Source organism: Arachis ipaensis, chromosome B9 (genome assembly GCF_059453495.1).
Source record: "Arachis ipaensis isolate K30076 ecotype BB chromosome B9, ASM5945349v1, whole genome shotgun sequence".
NCBI lineage: Eukaryota > Viridiplantae > Streptophyta > Magnoliopsida > Fabales > Fabaceae > Arachis > Arachis ipaensis.
Window position 1 is genome coordinate 18,444,519 of NC_142444.1, and position 16,407 is coordinate 18,460,925.

Consider the following 16,407-nt stretch of genomic DNA (forward strand, 5'->3'; position numbering starts at 1 on the left):
CTAGCTCAGGTTTGGCGAGTATTTGGTGTAGTGGCTGGGAAGTTCTAACATTGATTGTATGGCTCTGAAAATAGGGACAAAGCCTCCTCGCCGAGAAAACAAGTGCGTATGCAAGCTTTTCTAACCTCGGATAACGAAGCTCGGCATTCTGGAGTGATTTGCTTACAAAGTAAACTGGTTGTTGCATTTTCTCATTTTCTGCAACAAGAACAGAACTAACTGCCATATCAGTGATTGACAAATATAAATAATTAAATATAATGGTTCGCTGACCTTAGGCTTTTGTAAAACAGGGGATTTAGAAAGAAATTGCTTTAAACTCCAAAATGCGGCTTCACAACTTTCATCCCATTGAAAAGTTGTATTTTTTTGTAAACATTGAAAAAAGCTCAGGGATTTGGACGCCAAACATGGCAGGAATCTGGGCAATGCTGCTAGCCGCCCTGTTAGTCGCTGGACCTCTTTGACGGTTGTTGGACTATTCATATCGAGGATTGCCTGATATTTTTCGGGATTTGCCTCAATTCCTCGGCTGGTAAGGATGAAGCCGAGGAATTTTCCTCCTTGCACGCCAAAAGCACATTTTTCTGGATTAAGCCTCATGTTATAAGCTCGAATCTGACCAAAAATTTCAGCAAGGTCATCAACATGGGATTGGCCGACCTTTGTCTTGGCGACCATATCGTCAACATATACCTCAACATTCCGGCCTATCTGCTGGTCAAAGACTTTATTCATCAGTCTTTGGTACGTTGCACCTGCATTCTTTAAGCCAAAAGGCATGACATTATAGCAATAATTACCGTACTCAGTAATAAAAGCAGTTTTTTCTTGGTTTGATGGATGCATAAAAATCTGGTTGTAACCAGAGTATGCATCCATGAAACTCAAGGTACCATAACTATAAGAATTATCTACTAAAGTATCAATAGAAGGTAGAGGATAGGCGTCTTTAGGACATGCTTTATTTAAATCAGTAAAGTCGACGCACATGCGCCATTTACCACTGTTTTTCTTTACCATGACGACGTTAGCTAACCAAGTCGTGAACCTGATTTTCCGTATGAAGTTTGTGTCAATGAGCTTTTTGGCTTCGGCCATGAACGCGAGCCTTTTCTCGGTTCCGAGATTTCTTTTTTTCTGAGATACTGGTCGGGTTGCCGGACTTATTGCCAGTTTATGAGTGATAACAGATGGATCTATGCCCGACATGTCTTCTGATGTCCAAGCAAACAGGTCGGCATTCTGTCGTAAAAAACGGATGAGTTTTTCCTTCTCCTCGTTTTTCAGAGATGTTCCTACAAAAGTAAATTTCGTTGGATCATCAGTTAACATAAGCTTTGTTAGCTCTTCATTTGGTAGAGGACGATCTTGAAGGTCGGCTCTGGGATCTAGCTCGGCCAGTATTGGCTGTTCGGCATGTATGGAATTTACACGCCGTTCGTTCTTTCTTTTGATAGGCTTCAGGCTTGTGTTGTAACAATGCCGAGCTTCTTATAAGTCGCCATGAATCGTTGCCACAATATTGTCCTGCACAGGAAACTTGACACAAAGATGAACTGTGGAGACAATTGCAGCAAATCTATTTAAGAAAGGTCTTCCTAAGATAAGGTTATAAGGACTAAAACAGTCAACCACAAGATATTGGATATCCTGTGTTCTGGATAATGATTGCTCACCGAGCGTGGTTTGTAACCACATTGAACCCATAACTGGAACCCGTTCTCCTGAAAATTCGACCAAGTCTCCTACAGATGGTTGCAAAATGTTAGTACTTAGCTTCATCTTTTCAAATGTGGCAAAAAATAACACATCGGCGCTGCTGCCTGGGTCCAGCAACACTTTCTGAACTATTAAGTCGCCCAAATGGATGGAGATGACGACAGGGTCATCCAAGTTGGTGTCAGTGCAACTAAAATCGGTCGGGCAAAAGGTCATTTCTGTCATTTTCTGTACTGGTTGAGGATTGTTGGTGGTGTCCCCAAGGGCCAGCATGGCTCTGTACGTGTGCTTCCTAGCCGAGCTTGTGTGTCCACCCCCGGCATAGCCTCCCGAGATGCAGTTAATTATGCCCCTAGGTTGAGCAAGGACCTTTTCCTTGTCCTTTGATGATGATCCTATAGGGGATGGATCTGAGGTAGGAACGGATCTCTTCTGCATATGACCTGCAATAAATTTATCAAGATGCCCTTGCCTTGCTAAACGTTCAAGGAGATCTTTTGCGATCACACATTCATCGGTTGTGTTACCATACTTCTGATGAAATATGCAATACTTAGATTCGTTAACATTCTTCGGCTCAGGATAATTGCCAGCTTTACGAGGGCGTTTAATCAACTTGAAATTTAGTATTTCTTTAATAATGTTGTCCCTCTTTGCATTAAACTGCGTGTATGACTCGTAACGGGGCGTAGGCCTAAAACTCTTCTTATTGTCCCGAGGTTTATCATCGTCTTTAGTGGTTGTTGACTTTTCAGCCTTTCGAGCCTGGCAAAGCTCCTCAATATCTATCTGTCCTTTGGCTTTCTCGCGAAACTCAGCCAGAGTCTTTGACTTGGCTATCGCAATGGCTTCTTGGAATTTTTCTGGGCGTAGGCCTTTTGATGGCATGCAAGTGGACTTCAGGATGGAGATCAGGGATTCTTATAGCTATCTTCATAAAGCGGGTAATGTAGTCCTTCAGACTTTCTTGAGAACCTTGTTTAACAGTCATCAAATAGTCGGAATCGTGCAAATATATCGCTGACGCTGCAAAGTGATCCTCAAATTGCTTCGCCAACTCTTGGAAACGTGAAATTGAATCTGCAGGCAAAGAGCAAAACCAGTCAAGTGCAAGACCATCTAAAAAGGACAGAAAACAACGACATAAAATAGGGTCAGATGCACCGTTAACGATCATAATAAATTGAAATTTCTTGATGTGTTGCTTTGGATCCCCAAACCCATCATACGGAGTTAACGTCGTCGGCAAAGTAAATTGTCTGGGGAGTTGAAAATTCATGATGTCGGCTGTGAACGGCCCTGCCAAATTATCAAGTTCATCTTCCTCGCCCTCGGGTGCAGCTTTGTCATTCCAAGGACCTGCGCCTTCATCATCCTGAGGCGTCTCCGAGACATGTGTCGGCGCGGACTGACACTCATCATTGGTGTGCCGTTCGTGACGATCATTATTGTGTTCAAGGCGAGTGTTGACTAATTGCTTAATTTGTTGCTGCATCCTTTGATTCTCGTACACCATACGTTGATTTGCCTCGGCCATTCGCTGGTTTGCCTGTTGAAGCTCGGTTACCATCCGAAGGAGCTCGGCTGGTGTGGGAGGAGGTACGTCAGCCATTAATAGTTGCTGCGGTATTTGGGGCCTATGAAGAAAAAAGAGTTCTAAATTTTGGGCCCCACGGTGGGCGCCAAATGTTTCGGCCTGGTTGTGGCCGAACTATAATTCATCCCCGTGAGATGGTTGGCCGACCTTCTTGATGAACCACGATGTACCTCAGCCACCAAGTGAAACAAGGGGGGAGCACCTGCAAAAAGTACTCCGACGTTCAAGTTAGTTAACGAGAATTATTAGAGGAAAGCTTTTAGCTTAGAACGATGATCTACCTTTGCCAACTCTAATTGCTTCCTTTTATAACCAGGAGATGATAACGACCATTTTTCCTGAATTGATTATTTTTTATGTAACCGAACAAAGGTCATTTATTGTCATAAAGTCGACAGAGCTAATGCATCGGTTACAAGGAGGTCTGCCGAGCTATAACTCGTAACTGATGTGTAACGGTCATATCACAAGCATTTTTTTATACAAGTCTTTACAAGTCATTTATGTTAACGCACTTCGAACCGTACTGCACGTTTTCACTACACCTTCTTCTTCTTCTTCTTGCTGCACGTTCTTCTTCCTCTTCCTCTTCTTCTTCTTCTTCTTTTCTTTCGTTTCTTACCTTCTCTTTCTCCTTCTTTATTTATGTGCTTTTCTCTCTGTTTTCTTTTTTCGTTATTCTCGATTTTCATTATTTTTTGACATCAAGCTCTGAAATCATTTTTGAAGAAGAAGAAGCAGCAGAAGATGAAGAGGAGAAAGAGAAAGAGTTCTGAATTATGCATAAGGTGTACTTCAACGAATTTTGGGTGTATTTCTTAAATCCTTTGGGTGTAGTTTTGTAATCCTTTGGGTGTATTTCTGTAATCCTTTGGGTGTATTTCTGTAATCCTTTGGGTGTATTTCTATAATCGTTTGAGTGAATTCCTGTAATCGTTTGGGTGAATTCCTGTAACTGTTTGGGTGTATTTCTGTAATCGTTTGGGTGTATTTTTGTAATCGTTTGGGTGTATTTCTGAAGTTCCATTATCTTCAAATTTGGCAAGAAACTCGTTTTCATCAATGTTCTGAAAACCGATTCGAACCGACCGGTCGAACTGGTCGAACCGTAAACCGGACGCCAAAACGATTCGGTCAATTAGCGAAACCGCGAAATCTGAAATCCAGTGTTAAATCGGTGAACCGGCCGATAACTGGTCGGTCGAACCGAACCGTGACCCGGCCGATTTTTTGGCAAAACAGCAAAACGCTGCCGTTTCTTGCTCTGAAACCCTAAATCAATGTTCTGATCCCTAATTGCCTTCACAAAATCACAATTCTCATCGAGCTTCAGAATCAGAGAACGCCATCACAATCTCACACGGCCACACGGGTTTGTTGTCGAGCAGTCACCTCCGTCGCGCAGTCACCTCCGTCGAGCAGTCACCTCCGTCGAGCAGTCACCTCCTTCGACCAGTTACCTCCGTCGCACAGCAGCCGTCGTTCGTGCTCCACCACTGCTTGGTTCACTCGGCGTCGCTGTCTCCCACTCTCCCTATTGCATGTTCTGTTGAAGCCTTGAAGGTGCCTTCGTGCTTCCGGAGTTCCAGGTAATTTTTTTGTTAGTTATGAACTTATGATTGTTTGATTGAATCATTGAATAACTGCATGTCTCTGTCTCCTGATGAGTTTGATTGAGTAGCTCTTTGATTTTGTGACATGATGAACTCTGAAACTGTGAACTCTGAACTGATCCTGCTAAACTGAACTGGATTTTGTGACATGATGAACTGACATGATGAACTGCTAAGCTATGAACTCTTTGATTCTGTGAACTCCCACTCTTTTGAGTATTTTTTTTAGTTATTTTATTTTTCTTTGAACTGATTACTGAAACTGAACTGATTACTGAAACTGAACTGATTTTGCTTTGTTTATTGAACTAGATTTTGTTGTTTGCTGAATAATTGTGAATAATTTTGAATAATTTTGGATGTTGTTTGTTGTGAACTTGAGAGTTGAGATTATTGGGTTGAATTGCTGGTAATGTTTAGGTATCGATGAAAGTATCAACCAAGAACTACCTAGGAATAATAATGCTGAAACTAATTCTACTTCGAATGAACGTTCTCTTCCTCCCACGACTAACGAAAGTCAGTCACAAACTTCTAGTGTTCGGGGGAAAACTGATCCTGCTTGGAGATATGTTGCTTTACAAAATATAAATGGAAAATTGCATTACCAATGTTTATTTTGTCTGAGTACTTTTGGGGGCAGGGAAATTAATAGAATGAAAAAGCATTTGGCGAAGATAGGTGGAGACATTAAGAAGTGTTCTAAGGTCCCGTATGATGTAGAGAAACAAATGGAAGGTTTATTGAAAGAGATTCAGAAGAGTAAAACTAGTAAAAGGAAAGTAAGTTTCAATGAAGAGGGTACTAATGAGTGTGAGGATGCAATTGATGAAGCAATAGCGCAAGAAGAACAACAAACTCCGAGTCAGTTACCAACTAAGGAGGTTATTGGAGGCGATCCAAAAAAGAAAGCAAAAACTATTATTCCTCCTATGTTTGCACCAAGAACAACTCCGAGAAGTCAACCAAGTCTGAAAAGTGTGTTTCAAAACAAAGAGGCACTTCATGAAGTTGATAAGCGAGTGGCTAGATGGCTTTCAGATTGTACGATTCCTTTCAATGCGGTTATGTCACCCTTTTTTCAAGATATGTTGGATGGTGTTGCTGGCATTGGGCTTGGTTATAAAGGTCCTTCTTATGATAGATTGAGGGTTAACTTATTAGCCGATCTCAAAAGGGAGTGTCAAATGGTTGTTGATAGCTATAGGTCTGCTTGGAAAGAAATTGGATGTACTCTCATGGTTGATGGTTGGACAGATCAAAGGCAAAGAACGTTGATTAATTTTTTGGTTTATTGTTCGAAAGGGTTATACTTTGTGAAATCTGTAGATGCTTCAAGTATGGTTAAAAATACTTCAAGCTTGTGTGACTTGTTTTCAGAGGTGATTGAATGGATTGGACCTGATAATATTGTTCATGTAGTAACAGATAATGCTGCGAACTATGTTGCTGCTGGTAGGCTTATTAATAAGAAATTTGAAAATATTCACTGGTAACTTGTGCTGCTCATTGCTTGAATCTTATTCTAAAAGATAAAAGCAGCATGCCACACATTTCTAACCTTGCAACACGTGCTTCGAAGATTATGGTGTTTGTGTATAATCATATGGTGTTCTTGTCCTGGCTAAGACAAAGAACTTATTGGAGGGAGATTGTTCGTCCAGGTGCAACTCGTTTTGCCACTGTCTTCATCACATTGATGAGTATCTTTGAGCGCAAATCGGATTTACAATCATTGGTTGTTGATACACACTTTACCGGACACAAATTAGGAAGGAGTGCTAATGGTAGAGCTGTGAGTGCAATTATCCTAGACAATAAATTTTGGGATGATTGCTTTACTGCATGCCAAATTGTGAGTCCGTTGATTAAATTGCTGAGGTTGGTAGATGCCGATGATAAACCATCATTGGGAATTGTTTATGAAAGTATGCTGAGGTTAGAAAATAGAATCAAAGAAATGTTCAAGCATAGGAAAGCTGCATATCAACCTTACACAGAGATTATCAACTCAAGATGGGACAAACATTTGAAAAAAAATCTTCACGCAACAGCTTATTTCTTGAATCATGGTTGCTTTTTTTCTGAAAATTATAGAGAAGCACCTGATGTCATGCGAGCTTTACTTGATCTTGCTACATTGCATTGAAAGGTTAATAATTTAGATTTAGTTGTGGCAATGAAAGAGATACACATATATAGAGATCGAAAGGAAAGCTTTGATAGGCCTGAAGCTGTTTGAGCTACAAAAAACTTCAACCTGGTAATAATATCTGTTTGACAATAAGCTTTAGTTATTTACTTATTTTGTGTTTTGGTTTCCTTAATTTGATAATTAATACTTGAGATATGGGATTGTAACTTGTAGATGAATGGTGGAGGTTGTTTGGTGGTTCTACTCCATACTTACAAAACATGGCAGTTCGCATTCTTAGCCAAGCATCTGCTTCTTCAGGGTGTGAAAGGAATTGGAGTCTTTTTGATCAAATTCATACAACAAGAATGAATAGATTAGAGCATGATAGGCTAAGTGATATTGTGTATGTTACATATAATTTGCATCTTAAATCCAGGTAATATGTATTTCATCCTTTCATTTCATATCATTAGATTTTGTATAGTTAATATACTAAGCTTGTCATATATTGTATTTAATTTGTTAGGACAGAAAGAAAAAAAAGAAAGCAAAAGTTGCAATATGATCCAATCGATATTGAAAGTATTGATATGGTTGTTTTTTGGGTGACGAAAGAGGTTATTGAAAAAGAGTCTGATCTTCTAAGTAATATTAAAGACTTGCTTGGTGAGTATTATAGTTTATTGATTAGACAATAAATTACAATAGCTTTGATCTTTAATTTATTGATAATGTGTTATATTTTGTTAGATGAGATTGATGCTGATTTAGATCAAGGTGGTGGTGGTAGTAGTAGTACATTTTATGCTACACCACTTGCTTTTTCTAGTCCAAGTAGTGGAAATGAAGGTGATGATATCAATGACACAAATCTGCAGCAAGTTATGGAGGATTTTGATGATTGATGACAAACTTGGATCATTTTGATGTTGCTATGTTATGTTTGATTGGTTGTTTTGTTTTTTGACTTTTGAATTTGTATTTGAATGAGATTATAACATTCTGGTTGATGTAGTACTTTTAATTTGAATAGTATTTTAAGGTTTACATTAGACTATAATTATATTTTCATGTGTTTATTTATATTTTATTTATTATTTTATTATAAAACGGTTTTTTCGGTTCAACCACGGTCGAACCGATTAAACCTATGAACCAGTGAACCAGTAGCTAGAGCGGTTCGATGACCGGTTCGATTTTCAGAACCTTGGTTTTTATGGAGGAAGAAGAAGAAGATTCGTTCATAATGCATGGTGAGTAGTGCGCTTTGGAAACAGGAAGTGGTTGAATAATGTGCGTTTATTTATTCTTTAATATGGGAATGTAATACGTGTGTTTTGTTGGACTTGTGCCAACTTGTAACACTTGTAAACCAAAAAGACTTGTATGTGTAACAGCCCTCTTTCAATTATACTATTTTGGTAATGTTTAATTATTCTATTTGTCTTTATAGTTTTATCGATTTTTAATTAAATTTTTATATCTGCGTTTGTTATTTTTGTAGACAGAACACAAAAATATGGATAATAAATATCTAAAACGTATTTTAATAGAAAAATATAAATACTAAACACAATATATTCAAAATAATTTTCTTTATTTTTGTGTCTATTTATAAACCAAGGACAATATAATAAACACAAAATTTAAGAGGATAGACACAATTTTAATAATTTTTTTATAGATAATTATTTTTTTTAAGTATAATAGGTACCATTATATTCCTTCACCCTTCTTTCGCAACTGGGAATAGTTAGGCAATAAAAAAGGAATGAGAGATAAGGGAAAATTGAAGAGGATATACGAGATATGATTTTGTATAATATTTTAGTATTATTCATGTGTATCTAAATATAATATTGGACATTATATTAATATCTTGTATATCATATCTAAATACAACATATAAAGAATAATTTTTAATGAAATATTTTGTCTTTATTTTAGTATCATGTTTTGTCCTGTCTACAAAAATAAATATAACCTATCGTAATAAAAATATTAAAATTAATAAAATATTCTATTAAATAAAATAAAATTTTCAGTAATATGTTAGATTTATTCTTCTTTTTTAATGAAATATTTTGTTAATTCTAATGTTTTTGTTATAACAAGAACTTGATCACAAAATCTGATATAGTAAAAAACTCAATCAAAAAAATTAAAAAAAAGTATAAGATCCTAATTAAAAATTTCATAAAACTCAGAGATCAACAGAATGATTAGATTTTTTTGTAAATCAATCAAAATTCATAGTTAATATTTTATAAAATAATAATATTAATGTGAATAAATTTTATTATTCGTTTATAATAAATTTAGTTATTCTACTATGATAAGTTTGATTATTAATCTAATTAATATTTCTTTAGTTAAAAAATATGTGAATATATATATATATATATATATATATATTAATTAGTTTAATGACTAAATTTTTATGTAAATTGAACATTTTTATAAGACTTTAATAGTCTAATAATTCTAAATTTTGTGAATCACTCAGAAAGAGTTATCGTATAAATCTAAATAGGTTTTTAAATATTGATAGTATTTAAATGCTAATATTGAAACCTTTATAAACAAATTAGTGTTATTTAATTTTTGGAAAATACCATGACTTTAAAATTCAGCATTCACTCGACCTTTAAATTTAAATAATATTATTTAATCAAATTTTAGTTAAAAATTAAAATACATTCTTAATTTATAGTTAAATATGTTAATAATTAAAATTAATTTAAATTTTAAATATTAAATTTTTTTAATTTTTTACCTATTTTATAAAGTAGTTATTTTATTAATTTTTATTTATTTACACGTTTTTTCCATTCTTTTGTGTACGTTCTTTTCTTTTTTTTTTCTCATTTACTATTTCATATTAAATTATTATTATTATTATTAGATGAATCATGCTATTTATTTTAAGTGACTTGCATGCTAACTCAAAACTCATTTATCATCATTGTCGAATGAAATTTTAATAAAATTATATTAACATTTGAATAATTAAACAATAAATGAATTATCAGTATATGCATCAATATTCTTTTCTTCTTCTTTATTTTCTTTTTTCTTTTTTTTTTATTTTTTTAACCTTTATATCTAAAATGATTAGAGACGACCAGCATCATAAAATAATTAGACCGAATTAAAGATAAATAAAAGAGCAATTGCAGGTATTCGAAAGAAAAAAAGATAACAAATAAAAATTTGATAAAGGTTTATAGTTTTCAATAATTTTTTTTATTATTAGTTGGATTTTTTATTACTTATTTGAATATTAACGCTTTTAAAATTATTAAAATGTATGTTCGTAAAAATTAATTTTTTTTCAATTGTAACACAGGCTTTTTTACCTATATACGCACAAAAAATTCATTTATTCCCAAAATGCGCATAGGTGAAAATTGTTCTCAAAATGCGCAGCTCCATTTCATACATGGCGACCACGAAATGGATTTTAACACCATTTCAGGCTAGGTGCCCACGATATGGGAGCACCATGTCAGGTACACCAGGCACGAAATGGAGATCCCATTTCATGGGTGGTAGCAACGAAATGGACAGATCAAATCAGAGGCGACAGACGCGGACAGACCCTTGGTGCGTGTTTGGATTTACGTTGGTCAAACTGGAGTTTAAATAAAAGTGATTTTATAGAATTGATTTTGGGTAGAAGTGAGTTTGTGCCAACATGATTTATGTTTGGCAATTTTTACCAAAATTAATTTTGATAAAATAAATATTGTTTGGATAATATTAGTTAATCACTTTTAAATAAATAATTAATTAATTACTAAAAAATATAATATTAAATTATAATATTATTTTTTTAAGTATATTTAATTTTTTTCTATTTTTTTAGTATTTTTTATATAGTATTTTTTTATAGTACTCTATTTTAGTATATTATAATTTTTTATTATTATAATAAAAATTAATATTTATTTATAAATTTAAAAATAAAATATAAAAATGGACAATTTTTTAAGTATTTTTTTATAGTAAAAATTAATATTTATTTATTAAATTAAAAATAATATATAAAATAACATATTTTAGTACTTTTTTAAGTATTTTTAATAATTTTATTTTTATTATTATTTTAGGTTTTAATTTTTAATTTTTTATATTTTTATTATTATTTATAATTAATTTTTTATTTAATTTATCATTTTTAATAAGAACAATAAGACATATTATAAAAAATTAAAATAGTAAACAGTGCACAAAATTATAATAATTATTTTAATACTCTTAGTATTTTTTATTTAAAAAAATATGAAAAAAATCAATAATAACTAGCAACAAATAAAAAAATCAATAAAAAACCCTAACACTTAAAAAAATAATATTATAATTTAATATTATATTTTTTAGTAATTAAGTAATTATTTATCTAAAAGTGATTTTAACTAATATTATCCAAACAATATTTATTTTATCAAAATCAGTTTTGGTAAAAATTGTCAAACATAAATCATGTTGGCACAAACTCACTTCTACCCAAAATCAATTCTATAAAATCACTTTTATTCAAACACACACTAATGGTCTGTCCATTTCGCGTCTGTGGCCCCTGATTTGATCTGTCCATTTGGTTGCTGCCACCCAGGAAATAGGATCTCCATTTCGTGCCTGCTGTACCTGATATGGTGTATGCGCATTTTGGGAATAAATGAATTTTCTGTGCGTATATAGGTAAAAAAGCCTTGTAACACATCTAAAATTATTAAGTTATATAAAAAATATTTTTGAAACATATCTAAAATCATAAATCTAAAATTTAAATTTAAACATTTAAAATAAAATTAATTTTTTTATATCTTATTCGATAAAAACTCATCTAATATTTCTCTTTTTTTTAATAGTTAGATTTTTTCGTTACTTATTTAAATATTAATGCTTTTAAAAGTATTAAAATGGATGTGTATAAAACTTCGTTTTTGTTTTCAATTGTAACAAATCTAAAACTATTAAGTGATACATAAAATATTTCTGAAACACATCCGAAATCATAAATCAGAAATTTAAATTTAAACGTTAAATATAAAATTAATTTTTTTATATCTTATTCGATAAAAACTCATCTAATATTTCTCTTTTTTTTATTATTTGTTGAATTTTATCGTTATTTATTTGAATATTAATGCTTTTGAAATTATTAAAATATATGTTTGTAAAAATTGGTTATTTTTTCATTTATTACACATCTAGAATTATTGACTTATATACAAAATATGTTTCAAACATATGCAAAATCATAAATCCAAAATTTAAATTTAAACGTTAAAAATAAAATAATTTTTTTATATTTTATTCGATAAAAACACATCTAATATTTTTTACTTTTTTATTAACGTTTTTAAAATTATTAGAATGAATAATTAAGCTAAGTTTTTTAGATCTTATTCAATAAAAATATATCTAACATATTAGTTTAAAATATGATCTCTTTTAAGGACTTTAGATGTGTGGGTTAATAATTAAAACCCTTAAGATTTATTTTTTAAATTTTAAAATTAAAATCTTTAATTTTACTGAATTTAATTTTTGAATATATATTTAAATAATACTTTGTTAATAATTAAAAATGCTAAAATTGAAACAGAAATTTTAAATTTTAATTTTATTCAGTTTGTATTTTAAATGTATATTTAATTTTAAAAAGATACTAAATCTATTTAGATGTATTTGTTTCAATTTTTTTTAATTATTGTACTAAAAGACTGATTAAAAAATCCCTTTTAAAAGATATCTAATCGTACTAATTCTTTATATAATTTAAGATCAAATAACAATAATCATATAATATTTTTAACGAAGTTTCATTGCTTACAATATATATTAACATTCAACGCATTCCCATTATAGAAGGTTAATATATATATTCTAAGAATATATATATACAAGTTTTAAATTTGTATTTATTAATGTTCATAACTCTAATAAATTTATTTATGAAAAAACAAAATTGACATTCTTCTATCTATGAAGAAGAGGGTTTAGATAGACAATACTATTTCAATACTAAAAAATTATCCAACATTCTATATTATCTTTTTTAATTAACGTAAATCGAAAATTTTAATTATGAGTTTAACTTTCACCTCATTTTCAATCTTCAATCTCCAATCTTCTTTTACTATCTTATCTGATCTTATCATTCACCACTATTTTAGTCCATTCACCTCACTTATATATCTACACATAAACAAATAGAAACAAGAGGATAGAGAAATCGGAAATGGCAGCAACAACATTGGAGCTAAAATGAAGGTGTTTAACGAAGAAAAAATTAAGAGATGACAGTGTAACAAGGTGAATGACGCCCTTGGTGCAAAAGTAGACTCTGATTGCGGTGAAGAAACGAATTGATTATGAGGTCTATAGGAAGAAGAACAACGAATAATTTTGTGTTATTTTGATGATTTTGGGTTGCTTGTGGAGACAGAGAAAGATAGTGTTGATGTTGTGCCAAAGAATTTAGATTGGAATGAAAGATGCAAAGAGAAAGATGATGATGCAACAACTGAACGAGTGTAGAGATGAGGTGCTAGTGAAGGGTTAGAAATTGCCAAATTGGGAATAGGTGAAAGTTAGAGTTGTGATTGAAAATTTGGAGTTAGGTTAAGTTAAAAGGAATAATGTAAAAATTTTGAATATTTTTTTAGTGTTTAGATAGTATTATCTCGAAATGGCAATGAGATTCTATAGGGGTGGATACTCTTCTTTCGTTTCTTGTTTCAGTTTCTGTTTTATTATTGTGACGGATCCTTATTTATTTTTCCTTTTAGGGGAAGTAAATACTCGTAAATATCTATGGATATTAAATTTAATTAAAAAAAAATAATTAACACAATTATAATAAAATTCAATACAATTAAACTAAATGTAACTAATTAAAACGTAATTTAAATACAAATTCAATATAATAAGTATATAATATACGCACAAAATTTTAATATACAAATTAAAATAAAATAAAATAAAATAAAAAACCTTTAACAAAATATAATAATTTTTAATAATCAATCATAGTTCGATGATAGTATTTTTTTTGTAATGACACAAATTTAAATGATTAGTTATTTAAAATTTAAATATTATATATATTATTAATTTACTTTTTGATAAAATTTTAAAAAAATATTATTAAACATACACTTATATAAGGATATTTAAGTAATTTTAAACGAAAATTTTATAGATCTCCGTGGGACTGATACTTTAATTCCCCCTCTCCTATTTATTCGCAAAGACGAGTTTCTATTCCATGAGAATTTTGTGGATCCCGTTAATTCTTTCTACTCGAATAATTCGTGTAGATATTTGTGAGTTTAGATTTTTTGCCATTTTTAAATTGTTTATCGGAATCTATCATTTATGAATATAATATCAATTTTATTTTCTTCCTTTTTAATAAAATTTGTTAATATTCTGAACAATTTTTATTTATAGAAATTATAATTTATTTTAAGTTTCAATTTCAATTAGTTTATGAAGAAGCACTCATCTCTATTTTTCTTTTGTTTTTTTGTGTCCGTGGGATATTGATACTCTCGCAACCCTCAACCACTAACAGAGCCTTCCGAAAACGAAAAATTGTCTTTTACCAACACTTTAAACTCATCCTATCCTTATTAGGCTAGGCAACCATTCATTTCCTCTATATAATAATTCATCAAGTTCGAATGCTATGAATCAGTATCTTTAATGAAAAAAAAAATAGACTAATACAAACTTAGATATAAGATAAAAATAATAAAGTGTAAACTACTATTTTTATCCATAAAAATTAAAAGGGTTGACATATTTATTTATAGAAGATAAAAATTATCATTTGTACTTATAAAAAAATGATTTTGTAAGTAAAATTACCCAAACCTTAAATAATTACATAAAATCTCCAAACTACCTTTAGTGAGTCTCATCCTCTTCATCTTCATCTAAACTGTGAACTCTATTGCTGCAGCACTCTCCCCTTTTCGCACTCTCTCTCTCTTTTCTTTTTACTCTATCTTCTTTAATCGTCCCTCTCTCTCTCTTTCTCTCCTCCCTCTTCGCAATTTTTTCCTTCCTCTTCTTTCCCTATTGATGTCTCTCTCATCTCTGTTGTTATTCTCTCTCTTTTGTGTATTAATGGTGGTTCCTCCTTTTGTTGTTGCGAGCTCCATCTTCTCCTTCCCTCCTCTTTTTCTTCTTCTTCTTCGGGAGGTTTTTTGCTTCAGGAAGTAGCAATTCCTCTATTTTCTACAACCACAATTTCTTCAATGTTGAGTTCCTTTTTCAAATGTCGTATCTTCGTCTTCTTCTCTCAGCGTCGCTGCTCTCTTCTCCTCCTAACGATGCGTTTTTGTCATCTCCTTCCAACGTCGCCAAAATCGAATTAATGTTCTGAGTTATTTGCAACGAAAATAGTGATCTTGAATATGAGAAATTGACAATTTTTAGTGAAGGTTCTAAGAAATTAGGATTTTATTTTGAATCTATGCATGTTCTATTCTTCAATTTGATCTGAGTTTGTTCTTTTTTGTGATTTTGAAGAGGATAGTGGCTGGACTATGTTGATGTTCAAGAGATGAGAGAAGAAAAGTGAGTGAGTGAGAGAGAGAGAGAGAAACAGAGAGTAGAAAGGGAGATGATGGTTTAGGTGCTGCAGATAGTGAGTGAGGGTGGGTGCGTGCGTGAGAGAAGAGAATGGGGTAATTTGGGAATTTTATGTAATTATTTAGGGTTTGGGTAATTTTGCATGCGAAATCAATTTTTTATGGGTACAAATGGTAATTTTTATCTTCTATGAGTAGATATGTCGACATTTTCAACTTTTATGAGTAAAAATGGTAGTTTACTCAATAATAAAAAATATTAAATACCTAGGATTTTTCTAACATAAAAGCTCTTAGTCCACAACTTACAGTAAATAAGTCTGTTGGAATTATTTTAAAATTTTTTAACCCAAAAATCATTGATATTAAATTATGAAAAAAATATTTAAATATAAAATATACCTGAATTTATAAATATAATTAAAAGAGTTTGGTTTTTTGATATTTTTTAATTAAAGTGTTCTATATTCATAATACGATTGAATTGTAACTTCTCTAATGAAAAAAAAAAAAAACTGCAGATGTGACTTTGATACGTTGGAGACCAAAACCCTAAAGTTACCATTTATATTTAAATCTGATACCCATGAAACTCTAAAGTCCAAATATAATAATATCTCTGATTTTATTCTCATTTATTTTCAAATCAAAATCACGATACTAATATACTCAACGACATAGATCAAATTTGGATGAGAAAATTCATAAATTACATGCGAAAATAAT

The 16,407-nt window shown here is 31.5% G+C and overlaps 1 protein-coding gene and 1 pseudogene across 1 annotated transcript; one reads left to right on the plus strand and one right to left on the minus strand.

Annotated features, from left to right (window-relative positions):
- Positions 1 to 1,494: 1,494 nt before the first annotated feature.
- Positions 1,495 to 3,334, minus strand: LOC107615077 (uncharacterized). The gene is made up of 3 exons (XM_016317191.1): positions 2,887 to 3,334; positions 2,698 to 2,802; positions 1,495 to 2,597 (listed from the first exon to the last, which is right to left on the minus strand). The coding sequence occupies exons 1-3, from the start codon at positions 3,332 to 3,334 to the stop codon at positions 1,495 to 1,497; spliced, it is 1,656 nt and encodes a 551-aa protein (XP_016172677.1).
- A 149-nt stretch (positions 3,335 to 3,483) lies between these two features.
- LOC107615076 (uncharacterized) lies at positions 3,484 to 7,081 on the plus strand (annotated as a pseudogene).
- The last annotated feature ends 9,326 nt before the right edge of the window (positions 7,082 to 16,407 follow it).

What these genes read in the sequence shown, in the direction of transcription:
- LOC107615077 (XM_016317191.1), bottom strand. Translation starts at nt 3,334, where the DNA reads ATGGCTGACGTACCTCCTCCCACACCAGCCGAGCTCCTTCGGATGGTA. An exon ending in ATTTATTATGATCGTTAACG is followed by an intron (nt 2,803 to 2,886) that starts GTGCATCTGACC and finishes CTTTGCCTGCAG; the next exon opens with ATTCAATTTCACGTTTCCAA. An exon ending in TTTGATGACTGTTAAACAAG is followed by an intron (nt 2,598 to 2,697) that starts GTTCTCAAGAAA and finishes TGCCATCAAAAG; the next exon opens with GCCTACGCCCAGAAAAATTC.